The sequence below is a fragment of the Malaclemys terrapin genome, chromosome 3 (assembly GCF_027887155.1).
Source record: "Malaclemys terrapin pileata isolate rMalTer1 chromosome 3, rMalTer1.hap1, whole genome shotgun sequence".
Classification (NCBI taxonomy): Eukaryota; Metazoa; Chordata; order Testudines; family Emydidae; genus Malaclemys; species Malaclemys terrapin.
The window spans coordinates 3,858,848-3,883,431 of record NC_071507.1 but is presented as its reverse complement, the minus strand read 5'-3'; the positions used below and the strand labels follow the sequence as shown (position 1 = coordinate 3,883,431).

The 24,584-nt window shown below is 45.2% G+C and overlaps 2 protein-coding genes across 5 annotated transcripts in view; one reads left to right on the top strand and one right to left on the bottom strand.

The window, feature by feature from the left end:
• Nucleotides 1–4,821: 4,821 nt before the first annotated feature.
• On the bottom strand, nt 4,822–13,785 carry MORN2 (MORN repeat containing 2). Of its 2 annotated transcripts, none has more exons than XM_054023436.1 (5): nt 13,752–13,785; nt 12,415–12,465; nt 10,784–10,890; nt 9,741–9,877; nt 4,822–5,033 (listed from the first exon to the last, which is right to left on the bottom strand). In XM_054023436.1, exons 1-5 carry the CDS (start codon nt 13,756–13,758, stop codon nt 4,931–4,933), a joined length of 405 nt encoding a protein of 134 aa, XP_053879411.1. In that variant the 5' UTR covers nt 13,759–13,785; the 3' UTR covers nt 4,822–4,930. The 2 variants fall into 2 exon arrangements, with proteins under 2 accessions (XP_053879411.1, XP_053879410.1); XM_054023435.1 differs by lacking the exon at nt 13,752–13,785 and adding an exon at nt 13,326–13,678.
• A 25-nt stretch (nt 13,786–13,810) lies between these two features.
• Nucleotides 13,811–24,584, top strand: part of DHX57 (DExH-box helicase 57) — a 33,758-nt gene continuing 22,984 nt past the window's right edge. Inside the window, exons 1-6 of one of the 3 annotated variants that reach the window (XM_054023434.1) lie at nt 13,811–13,882; nt 16,915–17,129; nt 18,675–18,827; nt 19,820–19,993; nt 20,753–21,591; nt 23,262–23,437. In XM_054023434.1, the coding sequence (XP_053879409.1) occupies nt 16,924–17,129; nt 18,675–18,827; nt 19,820–19,993; nt 20,753–21,591; nt 23,262–23,437 (1,548 nt within the window). In that variant the 5' untranslated portion in view covers nt 13,811–13,882; nt 16,915–16,923. Of the gene's footprint in view, nt 13,883–15,353; nt 15,370–16,914; nt 17,130–18,674; nt 18,828–19,819; nt 19,994–20,752; nt 21,592–23,252; nt 23,438–24,584 lie in introns of those variants that run through there. The other 2 variants (XM_054023432.1, XM_054023433.1) reach the window with 2 other exon arrangements.

Genomic DNA, 24,584 nt, shown 5'->3' with positions numbered 1-24,584 from the left:
AAAAGAAATTAGCCAGAAATAATTGCAGTGCATCAAACAACTGAGGAATGATTTTTGCTCTTAGAAAATATCTTAACTACCTGCTTATGTGCTGCAAATCCAACACCTAATAAACACATGCCACTAGCTTTTCCCACTAGCATGAAAAATGCCATTATTAAAACAATTCTAGACCCGAAGCTCAGGACATTTTAAACTTACCCAAGGCTAGGTAAAAGCTCCTTCCGTGGTGGTGCTTGTCTGAGTTGGGACTGTATAAAAAAAGAGAGATGAACACTTGGTAACCTGATGTTTCCCAGAATGGGACTGTCACATGCTAATCACTCATTTTAAACGCAGGCATAACAAATGCCTTCTAATTATGTAAGCTCCAGGTCACATCCCCGGGGGTAACTCAGGACTGTGTGTTTGGCAGAAGACGATGCTGATTTTTTTTTTTTTTTACATTAGAATTGTACGTTTTTGCAGCAATGGAAGGACTCTTTGTGGCACTGGAAAGTGTGTTAACCCAGGGCCTGAAGCAACAGCCTTGTTTCTGTCTGGGGCTGCAAAACTCCACCAGGGTTAGAGGGTGCAGCATGCCCTCCATTCCAGCTTGGCTGGACATTGTGGGGTAGCCTCCTCTCTACCCCACAGTAGCACTGACTCTGTGCCACGCCTGATCTCCTGTTGTTCCTGGGGGTGCAGAGGTCAGGAGAGGCTCCTTGCATCTTCTCCTCCCTTGTTTGTGCACGCAAAGGCAGGTGTGGCCCTAGTGGGGTCCCAGAGCCCGAGCTGCAGCCTGACCCCAGCTATCTACACTGCCCCTTCACCTGAGCCTCGTGAGCTGCAGTCAGCTGGCATGGGTCAGCTGTGCGTTTTTAATTGCAGTGTAGACATGAAGATGGAGGGCAGCACCAGCAGGGCGAGTGGCAGCCCGGGAGCAGCGACCGTTTATTTTCTGTTTCTCCTTAGACTGTGATAAATTTCCAAGAGAAAAAAGTGAAGGGGGACGGGATTCGCAGTGCTCCACCTCTGCCCCATTACGGCTCCGCAGCACTCGCTCGAGAGACCCTACGAAGTTCAGGACGCTTGGGGGTGGGGGGACCACTCCTCTCAAACCTGAAGGGATCAGGAAAGGTTTTCTGTTATTCCAGTGAGTCACTCCATGGGAGTAGCCAGAGTAAAAGCCACAATGCCCAGGATAGGCGCGATGAACAACAAAGAAAAGAAGAACTTGCTCTTGCAGCTACAGGACGAAGTCTGGTCCAGAGGCCCCCTGCAGGCAGAGGTAACTGAAATTCAGAACTGTGCAGCCCACTTGAGTACAAACACTGTGGAGCAAAGTAAGTGGCTTAGTGAAAAAGGGTCCCAGATAAACCGCCCCAAGGACAGGGAGAGGCTGACTCCCATTAGCAGGCCTGCAAAAAGACGATGCCTTTCTTAACTCAAGAATGTAGGACACAGAGACTTGCTGCTGCTGGGCCCAGGTGCAGCTGGTGCATAGCAGAATAAATGCTTCCAGGAGTAGCCTGGAGCTCAAGCACTGCATGGACTTCCCAGGGGGAGCATCTTCCAGCTGGCAGAGGCCTAGCAGAAGCCACTGCCAGCAGTACTGATGAGCAGCAGGTAGGTGAGCCCTCTTCTGCCCCAATCCCCACAAAGCTAGGACGTGGGGGTACATGGCCTCAGAAATCCCCCCACACACTTCCAGCAGCCTCAGGGAACAGCACACTCACAGACTCGGGAGCCTGATGACGTCAGCAGTAGAGCTGGCCCAAACACAGAACTCCCGATTTGCCGGATATTGTGATATTTGGTCTCGTTCCAGTTCGGTCCAAAACCACAAGTTGGGAATTCCATCTAGTATTTGTTTCAGAAACACTGATGCATCCCTAGATCTTGGCAGCGACTTATGAAACTGACAAGATTCTTGTCAGTTTCATGGCTGCTTTTAGTGAATAGCAATGGTGAAACCAACAAGAATAGTGTCTAATTCAGTCTTCAGCTGCCAGGGCTCCCACTGGCTCCAGCTCCAGGGCAGCCCTGGAGCTGCAAAGCCTAGAAGCCAGGGTCTCCAGTGGCCCTCCAGGAAACAAGCCAGGAGTCCAGTGGAACCCTGCCTGTGATTTGACAACAGTTTTGTCCAACTCAAGAGATTTCCACTAAACATTTCTGGTTTGACGAACTGGGATTTTCTGATGAAACTCTAGTCAGCAGTTCCACAGTCTACGAGCTGTTGGGCAAGACTGACGGCTGCATGTCTGTGCATCAAGATAGAAATGTGGAGACCGCACAAAGAAGAGGGCTGTGGAATCCTTTACAGAGAGCCCCTTGTGGGCCCCGAGATAAGAACTGCAGTATCACCAGCCCTGAGCCGTCATAAATGATGAGCCAGGCCCCAAAAATCACAAGCTTTGCTTAGAAATGATGAGACTTTTAACAAATGGTCAATGTTGGTTAGTTTTCATTCACCTTCTAGTTTTTGAGCTTTAGGGGTCATATTTATCCAGCCTTTCTCCACAGCCACAACAGCTAAAAATTTAGTATCATTTGTGCTTTAATGGAAGCTGAGATTCTCACTTAAATCACCTCTCCCCAGGAGCTGTGGCTTTGAGTAAAACACCCAAAATCATGAGAGTTGGCAACACTGCTGAGTATAAGCGCCCTGCCACAAGCATGCCTTATTTCCAAAGCTCCTGGGGGAGCCAGAAGCCTTTTTTGGAGACCTTTCTGAACAAATAGCTGTCTCCTAAAAATGGTTCTTTATCAGACGGCATAGGTAACCTGGCCTTCAGCTGCAGTGAGTGCCTCTCTGGTTACAGAGAAGGTCCTGGGCTGTGTGCAAGACGCCTGGTAAGTAACTGAGCCAGCCATTTCTTATGTCACACTTGAATACAGTTTGCAATTGTGGATCAGCACTAGAGGCTTTGTGAATCCGTTCTAATTTCCGTGGTGAAGCAAGCAGGCCCCATGTGTCTCTCCGTATCATTCCAATTCCTGGAAAATCTAGTGGCCAGCAGGGCTCCTCAGTAAAGTCTGAGCCACCCCCTGGGCTCCTCTGGTGCTTATTGTGCAGTAGGTTTAAATCACATCTGGCACATGAGCAATCCTTGGCATCTAAGGGGAACATTGTCCAGGTCTTAGGTGTATGTGAGCATAATGAGCAGCTTGGGGTCTGTCACTAGCTGGACTACCCGGCAACTCTCTTGAAGGCCCAGAAGCTCACCAGACGTTCTCTATTTGAGCAAACCTGGCTTTGGAGTCTTGAAAGCCCTCTGGAATAATATGCTACGGGCAGCCAATCAGAGCCATAGACCTGGAGTCGCAGCCCACTGAGAGTACCGCTTCTGACATCTATTGATATGGCTACAGCTTGGGAAATACCATCAACACCAGGACTGGAGATGAGTCAATAGGGTTTTTACATTTTCAAAAATGTGGCACCCCTCTGTGCTTTATCCCAGATCCGCACGTCCTGTTTGCAAACAGCTGACAAAGAGCTTGGGCTTTCAAAACAAGTTAAGTATGAATTTGCTCCAAAACTAGATTTTTAGCAAGGAACAGCATTCTGATACATTTTGATCTGATATTTTCCTGGATCTGTCTCTTTCTGACCTTGTCAGTTACCTACTGCTGCTCTTTTTATGTACGGGCATTGTGGTACACAATTGTTCTCCATTGTTGATTTCTTTCATTGATGGATTAGTCTGTATGGTTGTTCAGCTGATCTGGCAGTTTGGTCTGGACCTGGCTCCCGCAGGAGATTAAACATTGTCCATTTGTGTCAGTTTCTATCTCCACCCTCACGTCCTCTGCCCCACCTCGTGCAGTGGAAACCCCAGATCGTTGGGGACAAGGGGGTCGTGGAGAGGTATGGAGAACACTGGGATGTTCTTGGGTTGGGGGTTTGTCTTGTATGTGTTGTTGTTCAGTGTGCCTTTTTCTGCTCAGGGGTAGGAGACGCAGCTGCCTCACTGAGATGCCACTCCCAGCCCCCATAAGGTAAGAGCATTCATGTGCTGTAGTGTATTGTATCTGCAGGAGGAGGTAGGGCATGAGCTTATTAAGCTCTCTTGTTTTTTCAGGTGTTGAAGAGTCTTTTCGCTCTCACCAAAAAAAAAAGTTAAACAAAATTTCTCTTTTTAACTGTAGAACAAAGTTCTGTTTTTAAAGTGCAAACCAAACTGTGTATGGTTCTGCAAAGAGCTCGGTGCGGATCAAAGCCAAATAAAAATGTAAAATACAATTTTCATTGTACTAGAACTCCATGAGAGATCAGGGCGGCATTGAGATCAGCTACATGCTGCCTCATCTGTTCCAAGGCCTGTATGCTGCCAGGTGAGTAGCTTGGCAGGTGACGGAGCCAAAGCGCTGAGCTGTCAGAGCTGTTACTGAAGTGTGGTCAGGAGCATTATGGGATTGTACCGAGAGGACTAACTGAAGTGCTACACTTGCATATGCTGGCATTGCAGTGGTGCACTAGTGGCACTTCGTGCAAGTGCAGTTATGCTGTGTGTGAGAGTTGCTGTTTTTCTCCGAAACTTGCACAAATTAAGCATAAAAGGGGCCTCTCTCATTGATGAATGGTGTCTTCAGAGTCCTGTTTTCTTTTGAAATTCAAAACTTTCTGAAATCCTGATACAGTCTCCCTTAGATTTAATAACTAAATTATTTTAAAAACTAATTAGTCATTAACTGCTCTGGTTTTAAATTCACCCCATTGTTTCACATCATTTGTTAGACATTCTTAAAACAGAACTTCATAATGAAAAGAAAAACAATGGAATGTTTAGTTTGGTTAATTTTATTTACAGTAGGTAGCCTGGGAAATTATTTCTAATAAATATGTTCAGACATCAGTTGCTATTGTAAACCTTGCTTACAACTATTAAGTCAAAATGCAGCATAAGAACAGTATTTAATACATGTTACCTTTAGTGCAAAATAGCTACATTTCCAGCTTAAGCTTCAGTCCTGGTGCTGCTGTGTAATGAAATGTGCCACTCCATTCCAGGCCTTGTGTATCTATAAATTCTCCTTCCCCTTCCAGCCTGTAACAGTGTAAAACCAATCTGTTAATGGAGACTGCGATCAACGTGCTGTGAATACAATGATGAGAGCTCTAGAAATGCCTAGGTACATCAACAGACCAGCCGGAGTTTGGGCACCAGAATCCAGCGCTCTCCCCCTGCCCCGCCTTACAGAGCGGGCAGTTCCCCTAACTTTTTCCCATGTGATAATTATCTCCTCAGTAGTCTCAGGAACCCCTTCCAGTTTGTCTGATGTTCCGAAAACTCATGCTTCAGGAGCCAGGAAGGCATCTTTTCCTCCCGATATATTTTGGATTTTTTTTTTTTTTGGTCTCCTTCATCTGAAGCATGTGGGATGGCCTAAGCTGGAAATAGGACATTGGCTGGGGTGGGCCAGGGCACTGAGGCGGCACCAACAAGCATTCTCTCTCTCAGGTGCTGGGCTGGCTGGTTCTTGCTCACATGCTCAGGGACTGATCACCATGTGGGGTTGGGAAGGAATTTTCCCCCAGGTCAGACTCACGGTGACCTTGGGGTGTTTTTGCCTTCATCAGCACGTTTGGGTCACTTGCTGGATTGTCTGAATAGATCTCACTTAACTAACTCCCTGCCATTGCAAGGGCCCTGGGCATTGGTGCACCTGGGTCTCTCCTATTCTCTGCCTGTGGGCTGGAGTGCTTTGGTCTATTTCCTTTGTTGGGTTTAGTCTGTGGGCACAGGGTGGTGTGTGGCCTGTGATGTAAAGGAGGTCAGTCTAGATGATTGGATGGTCCCTTCTAGCCTTAAACTCCATGACTATAAGCTATAAAAGCCCTGGCCTAGGAGCCGCAAAGTCTTCAACAGGGGCAATACATAGGGCAAAAGAAGCGGGCCCGTCAGGCTACACCTCCCTTCCCAATAGCCTAGTGTAGGGGTGGGCAAACTATGGCCCGCGGGACTGTCCTGTCCTGCCCAGCCCCTGAGCCCCCCTCCCCCGCAGCCTCAGCTCACCGTGTGGCGGCGTGGCTGGCTCTGGCCAGGTGGCGCAGCTCAGGGGTGAACACAGGGTGCCCCCCCCCAACAACAGGGGGCCCCAGGGCCGGGCAGTTGGACAGCTCAGCACCGGCGCACCCCCCGCAGGGGGGAGGGGCTGCACTGCGCGGGCAGAGGAGCAGGCGGGTGGTGCGGGAGTGCGGCCGGAGGACTCGGGAAGAGCACCGGGCAGCCGCGCAGCCGGCCGGAGAGAAGTGGCGCTTTGAAGGGGAAACCACCGCTTCTCTCTGGCTGCGTGGCTGCCCCTGCTCCTCCTGAATCCTCCCCCCGCGTTCGCAGGGCCACATTCCGAAAGGGGCGGGGGGAGGGAGTCCTGGGGGGCGGTTGGGGCAGGGGGTCCCGGGAGGGGACGGTTAGGGGACAAGGAGCAGGGGGGCTTGGATGGGTCGGGGTTTCTGAGGGGGGCAATCAGGGGGCATATGGGGGTGGGGCAGGCTGTTTGGGGAGGCACATCCTTCCCTACCCGGCCCTCCATACCATTTCGTAACCCCGATATGGCCCTCGGGTCAAAGAGTTTGCCCACCCCGGCCTAGTGGGTGCCCTACACTTCCTCACAGTAGGTGGCCTGTGAAGGCACACCTTCACTGCCCAGCAGTGATCTGAAGTTAGTTGGACTAAGCTCCATGGAACTTACCCTGATTTTTATTAGTGGCACCCATAAGATGCACACGTACATAAAGCAAGTTACTGTGTGATCTTATTGCTGTCAACGTATCTTTCCTTAGCCGTTCCCCATCCCTACCAATTCTCCTTGTTATGGTGCGCCAAGACAAAGTGCTGTGTTTTATAGACTCCTGGAACAGCTATTTTGGACTCACGCCTCAAAAAAGCAGGTCTCTGTGGATATTTTAAAGCTCTGTTCAAGGTCAAAATATCTGAATATTCCGTCAATGAAGCAATGTCTATGCTCCAATATGCCTTGGCAATGGAAAATTAAACTTTAAAAACAGTCCTGGGGGACCTGTTCCTCTTGAGAAGTGAATGAGAAATAGTGGCATAGTGGTATCTCAGTTTTCTCAAGGAATCCTGAGATAACCTAGAAAGGGTACTTGTGGCACCTTAGAGACTAACAAATTTATTAGAGCATAAGCATTCGTGGACTACAGCCCACTTCTTCGGATACAGACTAACACGGCTGCTACTCTGAAACCTAGAAAGGGTTGTCGGGGACCACAGTGTATTTAGAATTGCAAGCTAGCCTCAAGCATTACAGAGAACTCTAAAGACGGTGGCATGGAAAATAGATTCTTTGAATGCCAGGAAGATTCATAATATGGTGGGAGATAACCAGCTATAGGGTGACCAGATGTTCCGATTTTATAGGGACCGTTCCGATTTTTTGGGTCTTTTTCTTATATAGGCCCCCACCCCCGTCCCGATTTTTCATACTTGTTGTCTGGGCACCCTAACCAGCTAACTTCTGTTGCGGAGTAGCCAACCACTGGTCAACTGATCATATTCCAGGAGCTTTGTTACCAACTCCCCTTCACAAATTTTTTGCTCACACAGTGATCCCTGATATGTCTGAACAAGGAATATTGCTAATAAAAATTTGTGAATTTCTACTCATCCAACACTGACACGTGGACCCCGAGCAACACCACACAATCCTTCCTGTGGCTAAGAGCATACTGGATTGACCACATATTCACAACTGGTGATATTCCTCCCTTGCAAAGGGCCAGCAGGAGACTGATGTACCACTTACATCTCACTTAAGTGGGATATAGGAGGTGCATAGGCATTGTGCTGGCCTAACGCACACACAGGCTTTTGAGAGAAAACGCACGGGAGCCACCATCTTGATGTATTTCCAAACGTTCTTGCCAAAATGGTAGGCACTCACTGTTTGTTTTCACAGAATGCTTACATCTTGTGTTTTATATCATAGGTCACACAGAATCCCTACAAGAGAGTTTAAAATTACAAATTCTGAAACAGCAAATACATATGCTGGGCAGTGTAATTTTAAATGGATTTTCCTTGTAAAGCGCTAAAATAAATGCGATATTACTTTTAAAAAAAATACTGGTTTGGTTTTAGGATATAGATTTGTATTTGGTATCTGAGTGGATTCTGACAGCAGGGACTGATGCCTTAAAAATATCATAATCATTGGTCACATTTCTAGCACTGGTGTATTCAGTTCTCTCTGTGCATCACCAGCAAAACTGTATTCTGATTCAAGATTCTTCATTGTTTGTTAACAATATAGAAAAAATGCAGCTCGCTTTTCAGACGCTACCCTGAGGTGGTAGTTTAAAAAAAATAATCTTGTATTAACTTCAAACCTGAGCAAATTTGCCAAGACTCATTTAAGGAGAATGAATATGAACACTGTTGACGTCAGTTTTAAAGTCAATTTTTTTATTAGATTCACTTATTATGAAATCAAAATCCACTTTGTTTCAGGGACATACAATCTTTTCCTCATACAAAACCCCTCATTCACAACCCTGCATCAACAGACTCAGCTGATGGTTTATAAGGTCAGCACTACAGCTTTTCCATTCATCTGAATGATAAAAAAAATACCTCCAGATGGAGCATTTCCTCATCACTTTGGAATCTAAACTTCTATCTTAAAACATCTAGGAATAAGGAATGCAGCCATACCTATGGACTGGGGCAATGCTTAATTTGTTATGAAAGAGGGGCTGGGGCTCAAGCAATCTTTTTACATTCGTAACTGATGCAGCAAGCCCACCACTACTGGGGCTATGAACTTTCAAGCCTAGAGGTGCTGGCAAACCCTGGCACAAATTAAGCACTGACTGGGGGAATGGACCCTGTAAAGCAGTGACTTTGAAAAGGATCATAGCAGAGAAGTAACTCAACACCAATTCCTAGTGTGATGCTCTGGCAAACGGCTAATGCTATCCTTGGCTGTGTAAACAAGGGAGTGGTGAGGAGGAGGAGGATAGTAAGATGACTCTCTCTGTATACAGCAGTGGTGAGACCGATACAGGAATACACCATCCAGTTCTGCTGTCCGCATTTTAAAAAGAATGTTGAAAAATTGAAGAGGGTGCAGAAAAGAACCACAAACATTATTTCTAAGCTGGGGAAAATGCCTTACGGTGAGACAATTAAAGAACTCAATCTGTTTAGCTTATCAAAAAGAAAACTGAGAGGTGACTTAATTACAATGTGTATAAGTACTGTGACAGGGAGAAAATACTGGGTGCTAAAGGTCTTTTTAATCTAGCACATTAATCCCTTCTGACCTTAAACACTACGAATCTATGGCCATGGCTGTACGAGTAGTTTGTCTAAATGAGCAGGTAGTGTGCGGCAAGCTGGGGTATCCATCTGCAAGGCTTCAGTGGGCCCTGCACTAATGGTTTGTGTAGACCCTGCTCCTGCCCATTACAAGTTTCCTAATACCACAGCTTCAAACTGCTGCACATCAATGCACACTAAGGAACTTTTAGTGCACGGAAGCAGGGTCCATATGGACAGTTCGTGCGCAGTGTGCTGCAGCGATGCAGATTTACACCCCAACTTGCAAATGCTCATTAAGAGACACCCTACGAAATGAAAAATTTCAAAATGGCCTCATCCTTCACTGGCAAGAGAAATCGACTCCTACGTTTGGTCAACTTTGTGTGGAGATTTAGTATCTTGCAGTATTAAAACCCACATGCTTGGAGGGAGCAGCCTAAACAACTCTTGTGTCTTTGGTGTTAAGCTTACTTGTTTTCATTGAAATTTCCAATGTACTTTGCTCCATTTGGAAATGAATAGGTTCCTAGTCCATGAAACATGTTGTCCTTGAACTCGCCTTCATAAACTGCTCCTGAAGGATGCTCAAGCCTTCCACTGCCATTCATCTATGTTTAACAAGGAGTTAAGAGGATTAATACTTATTCTTAAAACAGTGATGTATACCAGTGTCTTCAGATAATTTTCTTTGAATGTACTCTATTATTAAATAAACAGGTAGGGCACCTAATACTCTTTAGGGATGCCCAGGCTCTCAGTTGTGCAAGGTTTTCAGATGGGTCTCAGAAGTTTTTGGCCAAGGTAACTATACAGTAAACCCTCCTCTTATGAAAAGTGTCATGGGATCTTTTGTGTCCATACAGCAGAGAGCCTCAGCTTTTAAACTCTCATCCCAAACCTTAACAGAATGGAAATAAGAAGTTAAGGGAAAAGGCGTGTGCATTTCTTTCTAACTTCATAGTGCCTACAATGGTGTCAACAATGCACTCCAAGCAATACATACCCCAAAAGCAATACAATACACACCCCATAAGCCATACACACCTCAGCTTCATCAAGCTTGCATCTACTACACAACCTTAACAGTTTACTTGTTGCTGTTGATGCTCTGTTTACTCTTGCATTTCTCTCAGCTTGGACAATCAAAATCGATAAGTCAGTTTCCCTTTGTTTAAAATTCTTTTAATGTAGCTTTTTTACTGAATTATCTTTAAAAAAACACCAACAGACTAAAAAGAATGACATGCCAAACTAAGTGTTGCCAGGAGAGGCTCCCTTCTAATTGCATTGTTATTTGTCTAGTTACAGGGGCTACACACTCTGTAGCACCAATTTTTTTCTCAACAACAACAAAAACCAACTTTTCCTATATGTGTTCATTTTGTCTCAGTAATTCCGAAAGACAATCCAAGGCTTATTATTTAAAACTAGATAACCAGTGGGAAACAATCGAATATTCATTAATGTTAACTGGAAGCTCCACAGATGTTTTAAATAGAGAACTTTTAAATTACCTTATCATTTTTCCAGTTTCCTGTGTAAGTAATTCCATCAGGGGTGGTATGAACTCCATCTCCATGCCTCACAAGAGCACCATCAGGTGTTCTTATACACTCACCATCTAACATGAGTAAAGCAAAAGAGTAGTCAGAGAAACCCTGTTACTTTCAATATATTGAAATTCAAACAGTCATTTCCATTTGAATGAGGCAGTATTTAATCAAAAAACTTAAATCTTAGAATAAATCTCTAGAAGTTAAAGATGCAAAAGACCTATTAGGTCAGAGATAACAATTGTTATTATTATTTAATCCATTTCACTCCCTGTGCAGGATTGTTTCCTACAGGATATGTGGGGGGTCATGCATGTCATGCAGATGGTCAGCTTCAGCCAGGGCGCTGGGTTGGGGGCTGCTCCAGGTGGGCGGGCCCAGCTCCGGACAGGGCGCAGGGTTGGGAGCCACTCCATGCAGCTCCTGGAAGCCGCGGCATGGCCCCGCTCTGGCTCCTAAGCACTCCAATGGGAGCTACAGGGGCGGTGCCTGCCGATGGGGCAGCATGCAGAGCCGACCGTGCCTCTGGGTAGGAGCCAGAGAAGGGACATGCCACTGCTTCCGGGAGCCACTTGAGGTAAGTGCCGCTTAGAGCCTGAACCCCTGAGCCTTTCCCCATGCCTCAATCCTCTGCCCCAGCCCTGATCCCTCTTCTGTTCTCCAAACCCCTCGATCCCAGCCCATAGAACCCTCCTGTACCCCAAACTCCTCATCCCCAGCCCCACCTGAGAGCCTGCACCCGCAGCCAGAGCCCTCACCCCCTCCCACATCCCAACCCCAATTTTGTGAGAATTCATGGCCCGCCATACAATTTCTATTCCCCGATGTGGCCCTCAGGCCAAAAAGTTTGGCCACCCCTGGCCTAGATTATCAGAATGGTCCCTTTTGGCCTTAAATTTTATGAATGGGTGACAGGGCATGGATCACTTGATGATTACCTGTTCTGTTAATTCCCTCTGAAGCACCTGGCATTGGCCACTGTCGGAAGACAGGATACTGAGCTAGTTGGACCTTTGGTCTGACCCAGTCTGGCCACTCTTATGTCTCTATATTCTCGCTTATCAGTGCCACTCAAATGTAGGACAATCCGGTGGCCTACAATAATAAAGTTCTATGCTGCCATGCAGGAAATTCAGATTGAATTCTCAGATATGTTCTTCCACTCCCTTGACCAGTATGGACTAACAAAGGACTCACACCTGAGTCTATGAGCCTAACCTTGCACCATTGAGGTCAATGGGATTTTCACTGCTGACTTAAATGGAAGCAGAATTAGGCCTTACCAGAGAATGTGCTTTGCATCATGTAGTAAAGAAAGCATTTTGGTTTAAAAATCTGACCTCTGTCACGGCAATTAAGTTGGCATATAGTACATTTTTGATACCACAAACTCAGTTTTAATGAGGGTGACAAGATGTCCCGATATTAGGGGCTTTGTCTTATATAACCAACTATACCACCTCCCTTGCCAAAAAAAGTGTCCCAATTTTTCACACTTGCTATCCGGTCACCCTAGTTCTGAGTTATTTTATCAGTTTTTTAAATTGCAGTCAACAAGAATGAGTAAGCATTAACTCTCAAGAATTTCTTACCATATTTGTCATTATTGGGAAATACAAAAGATATTCTATAAACTTCAGGACCTGTTAAAAGAAAATGTGTGTCATTATTTTACTTTCATTTTGGAATCCAAGCCTTTAAACAAACTAGAATCAATCAATAATATAATTGTATTTATAAAATGTCCATATTCCTCGTCCTCCAAGTCACGCAGGGTACTGGTGGGGGGAGGGATTGAGCATTGGCCTGCTAAAGCCAGGGTTGTGCGTTCAATCCTTAAGGGGGGCCATTTAGGGATCTGGGGCAAAAGTTTGTCGGGGGATTGGTCCTGCTTCAGGTAGGGGGTTAGACTAGATGACCTCCTGAGTTCCCTTCCAACCCTGATATTCTATGATTCTATTATACAAATTAATGAGAACTAATTAAAATACAAGAAGAAAAGAAACACTCAACATTCAGGACAGACCAGCATCCAGTACAAAAAGAAGGGAAAAAGCAGATAGTTGGGGAAATGTAATAAACATAGGACCAATAGTAGTCATAATAAAATATCCTTTGAAATAAAAAAGTTGAGGGTTTTTTTTTTCTTTCTGAAATGCGGGGAGAGATGAATAGACACAGATGTTTCAGACAGTGAGTTCCGCACTTTAGGACCCACCAAGGCACAGCCTTCTGCAGATATCAGATGCAATTGTGGGATGGTTAAAAGGTGGGCTTCGTGTAGGGTTGCCAATGCTCCGGGGTTGAGGAATTGAAGATTAATCTTTAATTAAACATTATGGCATGTGACGAAGCTTCCCCCCCAAACTGGCAACCCTGGAATGGCCCAGACTGAGGTTCACACACCAGATAGTAAATATAGCCATTGCCTATATGATGGTGTAAGGCTTTATACAGCCAGTCAGAGGGTAAGGGCAATGTATGTGTGTATGATATGACACACCGAGCACTAGGGGGCACTCTGCTGAACAAGCTGCAGCGCGACTCAACCCTGCGCAGAGGCCCCAGCAGGAATCGGCTTCTGTGTTCATCCAGTCCCGCGTTGCTGGTGTCCCCTTGCCCTGGGACTCGGGTTGCCAACTCGGGTTGGCGGCATTCCTGGAGGTTTCCTCCCATGACATGATTTTTAATGGCGGGGTGGTCTTCCCTTCCTGGAGACTCCCGGGCAATCCTGGAGGGTTGGCAGCCCGGCCCGGGGTCAGGGCTCGCCCGGCCTGCATTGGACACGTTCGTCCCGCTCCGGGGCGCCGCGTTCCCAAAACGGCCTGACGGGACCAGCGTCAACTTCTGTGACTGGCCGAGCGGGCTCTGGCGCGGGGGGGTTGGGGGTTGGCGGGTCCGCGCTCTGACAGGGGGCAGGGGCTCTCACCGGCCATGCCTGGGACGCGCTGTCTTGTGGTTGCTATGGAGACAGATTGACTCTTGCACCGGAAGTAGAAGGGAGTTCACTTCCGGGTCGGGTTGCCTGCGCTGGGCCGGCTTCGGAGCCTGTTGTGACAGGTAGGAGGGGGGGTATCCCCACCGGGCGGCGTGTGCCCCACGGGCGTGGGGGGCGGACTGACCCCGTGGGCGTGCTGTGGGGAGAGGGTTTGTCCCGCGGTGGGTGGGGGCGTTATGGGTGGGGCTGTGGTGGGGGGCATCACAGGGGGTAGGGGGTGGTATGGGTGGGGCTGGGGTGGGGGGCATCACAGGGGGTAGGGGGTGGTATGGGTGGGGGGCATCACAGGGGGTAGGGGGTGGTATGGGTGGGGCTGTGGTGGGGGGCATCACGGGGGGTAGGGGGTGGTATGGGTGGGGCTGTGGTGGGGGGCATCACAGGGGGTAGGGGGTGGTATGGGTGGGGCTGTGGTGGGGGGCATCACAGGGGGTAGGGGGTGGTATGGGTGGGGGGCATCACAGGGGGTAGGGGGTGGTATGGGTGGGGGGCATCACAGGGGGTAGGGGGTGGTATGGGTGGGGCTGTGGTGGGGGGCATCACGGGGGGTAGGGGGTGGTATGGGTGGGGCTGTGGTGGGGGGCATCACGGGGGGTAGGGGGTGGTATGGGTGGGGCTGTGGTGGGGGGCATCACGGGGGGTAGGGGGTGGTATGGGTGGGGCTGGGGTGGGGGGCATCACGGGGGGTAGGGGGTGTTATGGGTGGGGCTGGGGTGGGGGGCATCACGGGGGGTAGGGGGTGTTATGGGTGGGGCTGGGGTGGGGGGGCATCACGGGGGGTAGGGGGTGTTATGGGTGGGGCTGGGGTGGGGGGGCATCACGGGGGGTAGGGGGTGTTATGGGTGGGGCTGTGGTGCGGGGGCATCACGGGGGGTAGGGGGTGTTATGGGTGGGTCTGTGGTGGGGGGCATCACAGGTGGTAGGGGTGTTATGGGTGGGGTTGTGGAGGCCAGGGAGCCCCGCAGGGGGTATTATGGGTGGGGTCGTGGTGGAGGGCTTTGGTCCCAAATGGGGCTGTGGTGTCTCTAGGGGATGATTAAGTTGGTTTTATGTCTTGTGCTGGATGTCATCCCCCCCCCCCCCCCCCCGAAGGTGTCTTAACCCACTGATATGTCAGCCCCAACTGTGACCAGCATCAGGCACCTTTGCTTGTACCCAGTGCCCCTGCTGGGTGCGCTGCTCAGGCTTCGTACCTCTCTAGCGTGGCCTTGCAGCAATGCTGCCCACATACGCACTCCCTCCTCCACTGTGCAGGGGCAACAGCCTCTGTTTTGCTGAGACAGCGACTTGTTATAAAACTCTGTTGTAGAGTAAGGCTGTGTTTACACTACAGTTTATGTCGACAGAACTTATGCCACTCAGGGTGTGAATAAACCACCCCCCTGAGCAACATAAGTTATGCTGACATAAGCGCTCGAGTACATAGCGCTGTGTCATCAGGAGAGCTTCTTTCACTGACATAGCTTCTGCTATTCACTGAGGCGGTTTTATTATGCTGACAGGAGAGTTCTCTCCCATCGACATGGAGCATCTTATCAGATGTGCTGCATTGGTACAGTATAACATTGGTTTGGATAGTTGCCAAGTAAAGTATCAGGGGGTAGCCGTGTTAGTCTGTATCTACAAAAACAACAAGGAGTCTGGTGGCACCTTAAAGACTAACAGATTTATTTGGGCATAAGCTTTCGTGAGTAAAAACCTCACTTCTTCGGATGCATAGAAGAAGTGAGGTTTTTACTCACGAAAGCTTATGCCCAAATAAATCTGTTAGTCTTTAAGGTGCCACCAGACTCCTTGTTGTTTTTGCCAAGTAAAGGTTCCCATATCATGGCATTTGTCTTTGCTGTTTTTCTATTTTAAAATCTGGTTTATTGAATTCCACAATGAGAAAACATCCTGTAAAATCGGTCTTACAGTGAAAAGCTATTATAGGCTGTTAATTATCATAGATCGTAGAATATCAGGATTGGAAGGAACCTCAGGAGGTCATCTAGTCCAACCCCCTGCTCAAAGCAGGACCAATCCCCAGACAGATTTTTGCCCCAGATCCCTAAATGGCCCCCTCAAGGATTGAACTCACAACCCTGGGTTTAGCAGGCCAAGTCTTAAAAGAGAAACACTCTGATGTGGAAACTGCAGAACCCGAACCACTTTATGTTGTGATATGCAACAAAATACAGTGTTCCACATTTTGGTCTTCTGTCATAAGTTTTTAATGGCTTGTGTCATGTAATGGCAGGATTGAAGGTTGAGATGTATAGTTAGACTCATGTCTTCTCCACTAGACTACAGTGCCTCATGTAGAGTATTTTTAAAGAACATGCATCCTCATCCTCCCCAGCCCTGCAAACTTTCGGGTGGAAAAGTAATAAAGACTGGATACCTCTCCACAGTGGAGATCCCCTGTAAGGGTTGATCCTGGGTCATCTGTGCCCTAGAAAGTTCAATCATTGTGTCCCCATTAGAATTGCAGTACGAAAGAGTAGGGCCAAAGCTGCCAAAGAGGCGTGCAACTCCTCACAGAAGTCTGTGGCCTCTCACTGATCCCCCTAAAATGAATGCAGATCCATCGGATCTGTATATTTCAACCAGGGGTAATTCCTGATGAGCTCAGTTGGTGCAAACACCAGCTTTCGCTCATGAATGCTTAAGGGTCAGCACCGATGGACTCTGGCTGAATGGATGTGAATTCTAAATCTCCATGAGGCCATAGGTGGGGCACCTGTGATATCAGGCTAATAATACTTACCGCCTTTTTAAAGTGCTCTGAGATCTACTGATGAAAAGAGGTAAGCACAAAGCATTGTTACTAGGCTCATTTTTCAGATGAAGAAACGAAAGCACCAACACTACAGCTACGTTAGCAAAAACCTGCTATCACAATGGACTAGACTAGCTTTTGTATTTTACAACAACTGTTGTAGAAGAGTACACTTGCTTCTTGGACATATGAATTAGACAAGGCATATTTTTAACAGACCATTTATTAACAATACTCTTTATTGTACCATATAAATAAGAGTATGATGTGCACCAAGAAACATGGACTGTAATGCATAATTATAAGAATATTTGTTTAAACTTTTTTTCCCCTTAGTAAGAGAAAATGAGTTCAGCAGGGAAGAGAAGAGGAAGGCCGAACAGAGGCGGAGGAAGAGGGCGAGGTAGAGGCGGAGGTGGAGGAGGAGGAAGAGGCAGAGGAAGAGGACAATGTAACAAATCTCATGTTGGTGGAAATAAAAAAGGGTCAAGCAAAGCTTGGGATGATGGGGATGACTTTTGCTGCTTTGAGGAACCGCCAGTTGCATCCAGGTCAGTATTATTCATTTTCTATGTGACTAAGATTTGTGGGACACTTCAAATCCCCTTTTTGAACACCTTTGAATGTTTGGAAATGTAAAGAGAATAGGCATTCTTATACTTGGGAAAGTTTCCAGATAACATATTTTAATAATAAGAAACCCGGGTAAACGGCTTAGATTAAAGCACATACACATAGAATAACTTTAAAAGAAACACAGACAAGTGCTCTTCAAATACTTTTTGTGTGTGTATTTATTCTCTTTTAAGTTAGCACCAATGTAAAAGCCTCCTTTAACCTGTAAATCAAGGCCTGGATTTCTTGTAATAGATTTTGCCACGATTAGGCACGTTTGGATAGTTCTTGATGCATTTTTTAGAGCATTGTTACCTGAGTAATTGTCAGTGTAGTTTTCATTGCAGTGAGCCAGTGAAGATAATGTTTCAGAAAAGAGTAAGATGGAAACCCCCAAGTAGTTGTTATGCACAGTGAAATCATAGTGCCTAGATGGAGCTTTTAAGATGACCAGATTGGTGCTGAACTTCGCCTGTAATTGCTAGCTTTCAAGTCCCAGACACTGGTTCTAGTCTGACCTTCAGGTGAGGGAGGAGCAAGTTAACTTGATTTCACACATGGGGGTAAGTGAGGTTTACAGAAATTAGTGACCCATCAAATAAATCGCAGCATGGAGTAGTGGGATGTCTCAGCAAATGCTGGTAAATTTTTAAGACTTAAGGCTAGTTGAGAGAGGAGTTGGGAAAGCACAATAGGATTCGGGATCTCTGATTCCAAAGCCTGTGCCCAGTTCCCTGGGATTTACACACACATACCTCCCACTCTTCCTGCTGCTTTTGGGCAGTGGCTTAGTGGCACTCTTTCTCTCTGGTACAACTTACTTTCACCACAGCAACTATGTAACACTAAGTTGTAGCAGTCTTTTTACTGGCAAATAACAATAGATGGTACAAATTCTAGAAAGAAGAGTGGACAGGCCTTATAATCAGCTTCCATTTAAAATGTAAATGTTGAAAGAGTGAATTTTCATGTTAAAATAAAAATCTATAATTACAGGCAAAGAGTTCTGCTTTGCGTATTGAATTACCAGTCCTTTAAAGCTAACTTCTCCTCCTCAAGTTTTACATTTCCAAGTTTAAAGCGTGTTTTAATGCAAATGTATGATAGCTTTTGGTCTGCCAAAAAGTCTTTTTATGGTATAATCTAAGTGTGCATGTGCTATTGTCAGTTTTTTTAATCCAAAATATATTCTAGCCAATCTATACTTAAACATGCTTGGCTGTATTGTAACTACTGATGATTTTATCTAGCCAAATAACTTGAAAACACTGAGGATCTGACATAAGACCCAAAAAAGTACATTTGTTGTTAAAGACCCTCTGACGCACAAACACAATCAAGTGTCCCATTGTGCTTGTGTGTTGGAGGAGCCCTCACTTTAATTCTTCTGTTGGATTCTTGATGTTGGAATCTGATTAGTCTGTATAATTTCAGTTACATAAATAAACATGGAATTTGTGTGTGGGTGTTTTAATTTTTAGATCAAGCTGCGTTATCAGAAGAGGAGGGCAAACCAAACAGAGACCTGAAACGAGGATGCCTCTGCAGACCATACATATGACATCTGAGAATCAGCAAAGGGTGAAAGAACTTCTCCGAGAACTCCAGGGACAAGAGCTGTCAGCTGGTTCAGAGTTAGTTTAAACAAACAAAACCATTCCTGGCTAGATCAGTTTTTTTACATGTGTACCTTTGCTTAGAGGAGAAATATTTTGCATGTGAAAGCCTTTAACCTTTTCCATCATTAACTGGGCACTGTTGTAATATGTAATGATGTGCCTTAAAGTCGGGAGCCAAAAAAACCCACAACTCATCTGTACTATATATTTCCATAGTTGCTATGTTGGAATAGGTTTCCTAAAAAATTTTCTTCCTTTCCTTTTGGCAAACTGGTGTGTAATATTACTGTTGCTATGAAATGGCTACTATGTTCCACACCAGAGATCATTAACTCACTGTGGCATTGTGTGGTGTCTAAAGTGCTTTGGGATTTCTTTAGATGAAAGGAACTATCCAAATGTAAATTATTAGACGATGTGCACCATTCTAATGCTTTTAAGCTCTCTGATTTACCACCACTTCCAAAAGTAATTGCTTGTTCCCTTATTTCTTTAAAGTTGACTTGAAGAGCAGAAAATGGCTTTGTTCCTTTTTCGTTGTTGTTGTTGTTGTGCTTTATGAAGTATAAAGAAGTCCTTATTTTTTTTATTAACTTTAGAATTATCAGGAATATCAAATTTGATCTTCCCTGTTTTGCTGATGGTCATTCTTGAAGGTTTTTGGTTTCTTTGCACGCCTGTAGCAGATCCATAGAAAGACTTGACTTCTCTAGGAAACTTAGCCAGGATTCCTAAGCTGTGGACAAGAATTATTTAAAAAAATAATCATTTCAAATGTTGGCTGTGTACAGTATTTTTGCTCTTGAAATTGCATTCTGCCAGTTAATGGTGTCCATACCTCAGGTATGTGTAATGTGTAACATTTTAGCAGACAGGCTATTCTAAATAAAAGCAGCATGTTGTTCTTCAATTTTCCCTTTATTTGAAACACCATAATTTTGAATCACACAGACATGCATCTAATTAAAATGTATAATGCTATTAATGATTTGATCTCTCTTTTTCAGAATGGCTGCATCAGGCGAAGATGATGATGATGAACCTGATTATTTTGATGATGTGCAATGCTGGTCAGCAGACGAAGAGATTTCTGAAGTAACTACAGGGCTGGTTTCTGAACCAAATGAACATAAAATGGTGGAAAGTGAGGTGTCTTCATTTGCTGTGCATAAACTTTCCAGGTGATTCCATTCATAATAAATAAAATGCTTGCACTCCTGGAAACTGTATTTTAAGCCCTCAGTGCTTGGTACTCTCGTTGACTTTGGTGGGAGTTCTGCATGCAGAGGACTAACAGAATCAGCCCTTTTGTGAATGCGCTTAAAATAACACTTAAATCATTCCAGCCTTGCTACGTTTGGTGGTTTCAGTTGTCTCTCCAAGAAACAGAAATAGATACTGTAAAATCAAATATTCAGGATAGTTAATGGAATTGGAAAGTATTTGCATTCAATTTTGGCAGTTCCAATGAGCAAATATCAAATATTTCTATACCATGTAGAATTCTGTTGTCGTTATAGTTCACACATGGTACCTTGTAAGCAGTCATGAGTTTGGTTTTTTTTGTTTTTTTTTGTTTTTTCTTAGGTGGAAGCTTTTTATCTCTAACTAAACTTTCTCTGAAGAGTTGACTTTGCACTGTATGGTTTAATAATCCTGTAGCTGTTATGTGTTACTTTCTGAAATGTGGAAGGTTCACCGAATGGGTGAATCTGTCATGGACTGGCTAAATAATGGACTTCTGTTTCCATAGCTGCCAGTTTGGCACCTCCCATGAGCACTAAAATTCTCTCAAAATATTTCAGACAGAAAAGTAATGATGTCTGATTCCATATAAGCTTATATTAAATTAGTTTAATTGAATAGATCTGCAGTTACTTCATATTTCATTGCTCTTATGTCATTGCCTTTTGCAATTGTTTTTCTCTATTCTGCTGCAGGTATGGCTTTGATAATGAGCGCTGTCGGACAATACTAGGATCCTGCAATGGTAACATTGGGGCATCGTTGGAACACTTGCTCTTGCAGTGCTTTTCAGAAAAATACGGAGCGAGGATGCAAATCTCAGAAGCAGCTGTTCAGGCCAGTCTAGAAGAATGCTTGGAACAAAGGCAAGAAGAGGCTTTTGCTCTCTGTTCAATCTACGGAGAAAACTTTGTAGAAAGAATTAAAAACAGAGTTTGGACGTTTGGGTTGGAACTGGAACACTTAACAAATAAAGTCAGCAAATCCAAACAAAGGGATAGTGCTGCCAAAGATGTGGCAAAACAGACTTTAAACAAAGTCTGTAAATTTTACCTTCAAGGAGGCTGCAAGTTTGGCTCAAGATGCAAATTCCAACATGAGAGTCCTCCAAAGCACCTGCCAAGAACGTTACAGAATTCTGTGGATGACGCTCACCTCAGATCTAATAGCGATAACTCTCCTTTATACGAACTTGAAATCAGATTTCCTGAGGATAACAAATACCCCTATCAGGCACCCATTGTGGCATTTTATTCCACCAATGAGAATCTACCTCTGGCTTGTCGTTTACACATTGCTGAATTCCTCTATGGAAAGGCCTTGACGTCTGCAGAGGCTAATGAACCAGTTGTGTATTCTTTAATAACCTGTTTGGAGGATGAATCAGAGATAACCGAGTTACTTACTAATACTTCCCACAAATATAGCGTCCCTCCCATGTCCCTGCTGACCATGCCCTCAACAAGAACCGATACAGACGGTCATAAACAAGTGTTTCCAGATAGTTCACCTGTTTCAAATTGCATGTTAGAAGGTAAGGACAGCGACATAAAGGCTTTTCTTTTGATGGTGGGAGTACAGTCTAGAGGCTAAAGCGAAGGCCGGGAGTGACGTTCAGGCTGCTTGTCCCAGTGCTTCTGTTACTGACCAATTTTGAAACATTTAAAAACTGAAAAAATTCCTAGGCAAAAAATAAAAAGACTTTATAAAGCTGGAGTTAAGGCTGAGCGGGTGGTTTCACCCAGTTTTATAACGTTCCTAATGATGTGTCTCGTTTGTAATATTGCTCCATACTGCTGGATACATTACACAGGCAGTAACTATAAACAGATTTCCGAGGAGAGAGTCGTCGGGCCACATTATTTATCACAGGTGTGGCAGCCGCCCTGTATAAGTAAGGCCCTGTGGAAATCCTGGATATTCTTTTGAAGATTCACGGGAAAGTATCGATTTTTTTTCATAGAGTACGCACGGCTGCTGAGTCCCTCTGAAACTGCTGCGACATTTCCAACAGCGGAGAGGCAGAAGCACTGGTCTCCTGCTCGTAGTGCGTGGCAGTGCCATGTTGGAGCAGCACTTTGGGGGCGAGCTGAGCACCCTGTTTTCTGCTAGGCACTCTAGCCAGCAGTGCTGCTGCTTGGAATGTGTGCTACAAGCTGCATCTAGCACAAGGCTGGTAGGCACAGATGGCCGCTTCTGCCTCCCCATGTCCTCCTCCCGAGGCCATGGCTTTTCATGTTCCAAGGAGCGGCAATGCTGGCTGCAGTGCCTCGCATGGCCACTGAGTCTGTTCCTCTCTCCTCCCTCCCCCACCACACTGCTTCAATTTTTTTCAGGCAGCAGAGAGGTGGAAACGGGCATCAGCATGCTCTGGTCTTGTGCTCAGTACAGCTGTGTGGTCCAAGTGGCAGCAGTGCTGGCTACTGTGCCTTGCATAAAACCAGATGCCAAGTCCCCATCCATCCTGCTTTCTTTCCTCCCCTCCCCGCCCCAATTCTGCTGCAAGCTGCACTGAGCACAAGACCAGCATGTGCAGATGCCCCTTTCTGCATCCCTGCTGTTGGAAAAACTGCAGTGTGGATTTCTGCCCACTCTGTGAAATTGCGATCTGCACAAGGCCCTACCTATAAGTAAAGATTGTATTCTAGTCCCCTGTCTTGAGCTACTCATAACTTTCCAAAACTTTCACTTGTTGAGATGGAATGTTCCAGTGTTGGTCTCTTCTCGAAGGTGAACTTTCTTGGGAAATTTGAGCAAAAACTACTACACCGTTTTTTGAGCGCATGGACAGTGGCAACGGAACCTTCCCCTTACATTTTAAAAACAAGATTACTTTTTTAAACAGCACAAATGTAGATGTGACTGGGTTTAGGAAATTGAATCTTAGTGTGGATTTCAAATCAGCTTTTTTGTTATAGAACATTTGCTTCTAGCTCTGGTAATAGACTCATAGACTTTAAGGTCAGAAGGGACCATTATGATCATCTAGTCTGACCTCCTACACAATGCAGGCCACAGAATCTCACCCACCCACTCCTGAAATGTTGGATCTTAGAACTTAGGGCCAACTGGTTACTTGGTGTAGTACTGCTTTTTTGGACCGTGGTCCAGGACTCAGGAAGTCCCAGGCCTCAAACCAATGTTCGTCTCAATCTTTGCAGAGTTGAATGTTAAGATGCTTTTTTCTTTCTCGAGTTACAAAAGAGTCTGAGCCTGAGAGTGATGAAGATGAGGAGGAAGAGCCTGAGCCTGAAACAGTTGTTGTGGAGAATGAGAGTTATGTGAACCTCAAGAAGAAGCTTTCCAGAAAATATGACATGCAGGCAAAGTCTGTGTATAATGAAAATGTTAAAATCTGCAAGCAATTTCGAATAAAGCAGGTACAGTGCAACAACAAAAAAAAGAGATCCATTTGTATTCTGACTTTGTGATATTTATTTTAAATGACAAACTGCCTATCAAGCTATTCAGCTAAGTGTAAGATTAGTTATTTTGCTAGGAGATAAGATAGGGTGACCAAATGTCCCGATTTTTGGGTCTTTTTCTTATATGGGCTCCTATTACCCCTCCCCCACACACACACCCTCTGTCCCGATTTTTCACATTTGCTGTCTGGTCACCCTAAGATAAGATAACAGATTGTTTAGAACACTTTCACCTACAGTAGAACCTCAGAATTACGAACACCTCGGGAATGGAGGTTGTTTGTAACTCTGAAATGTTTGTTACTCTGAACAAAACGTTATGGTTGTTCTTTCAAAAGTTTACAACTGAACATTGACTTAATACAGCTTTAAAACTTTACTATGCAGAAAAAAAATGCTGCTTTCCCTTTATATTTGTAGTAGTTTAAGTTTAACACAGAACTGCGCTGAATTTGCTTCTTTTTTTTTTTTATACTGTTGCCTGATTATGTACTTCGGTTCCAAATGAGGTGTGTGGTTAACTGGTCAGTGCGTAACTCTGGTGTTCGTAACTTTGAGGTTCTACTATATTGTTAGAAAACAGATTAGACTTCTTTGTTGAATAACTGCAGATGCAGTTCTACAGCTAGGTTTATAAGGAATCTATCCTCATACTTGAGAGTATAAACAAGAATAACATTTCCTGCTGTGCTATGTATGTGCACAGTTAATTACACTGGAATTTTACACTGTTATTTAACATTTGCAATAGAATCGAATCCAGTGGTCCCAGCTAGGTTTTGGCTGCATTGTGCTATGTGTTGTGCAGACAGAAACGGTATGAGGCTCTCCATGCCTCAGAGAGCTCAGAATCTTCAATAGCTTGAGTACTGAAGTATAATCATTTCCTTTTGAATGTTAACAAGGGGTGACTTGTTGAGTTCTACTGCTCCACAGGACTTCATAATGGGACTTCAGAGTGTAGAAGCTTTGTTTTGCAACAGTTCTGTGCTTGTCTTTCAGAAAAGGAAAATCTGCTTAAGTTAATTCTTCCCAGCTGTGTGAATGACAGTGGCTCCCTATGACCTGGACTGTTTGGGAAGCCATATCTTACCTACTATCA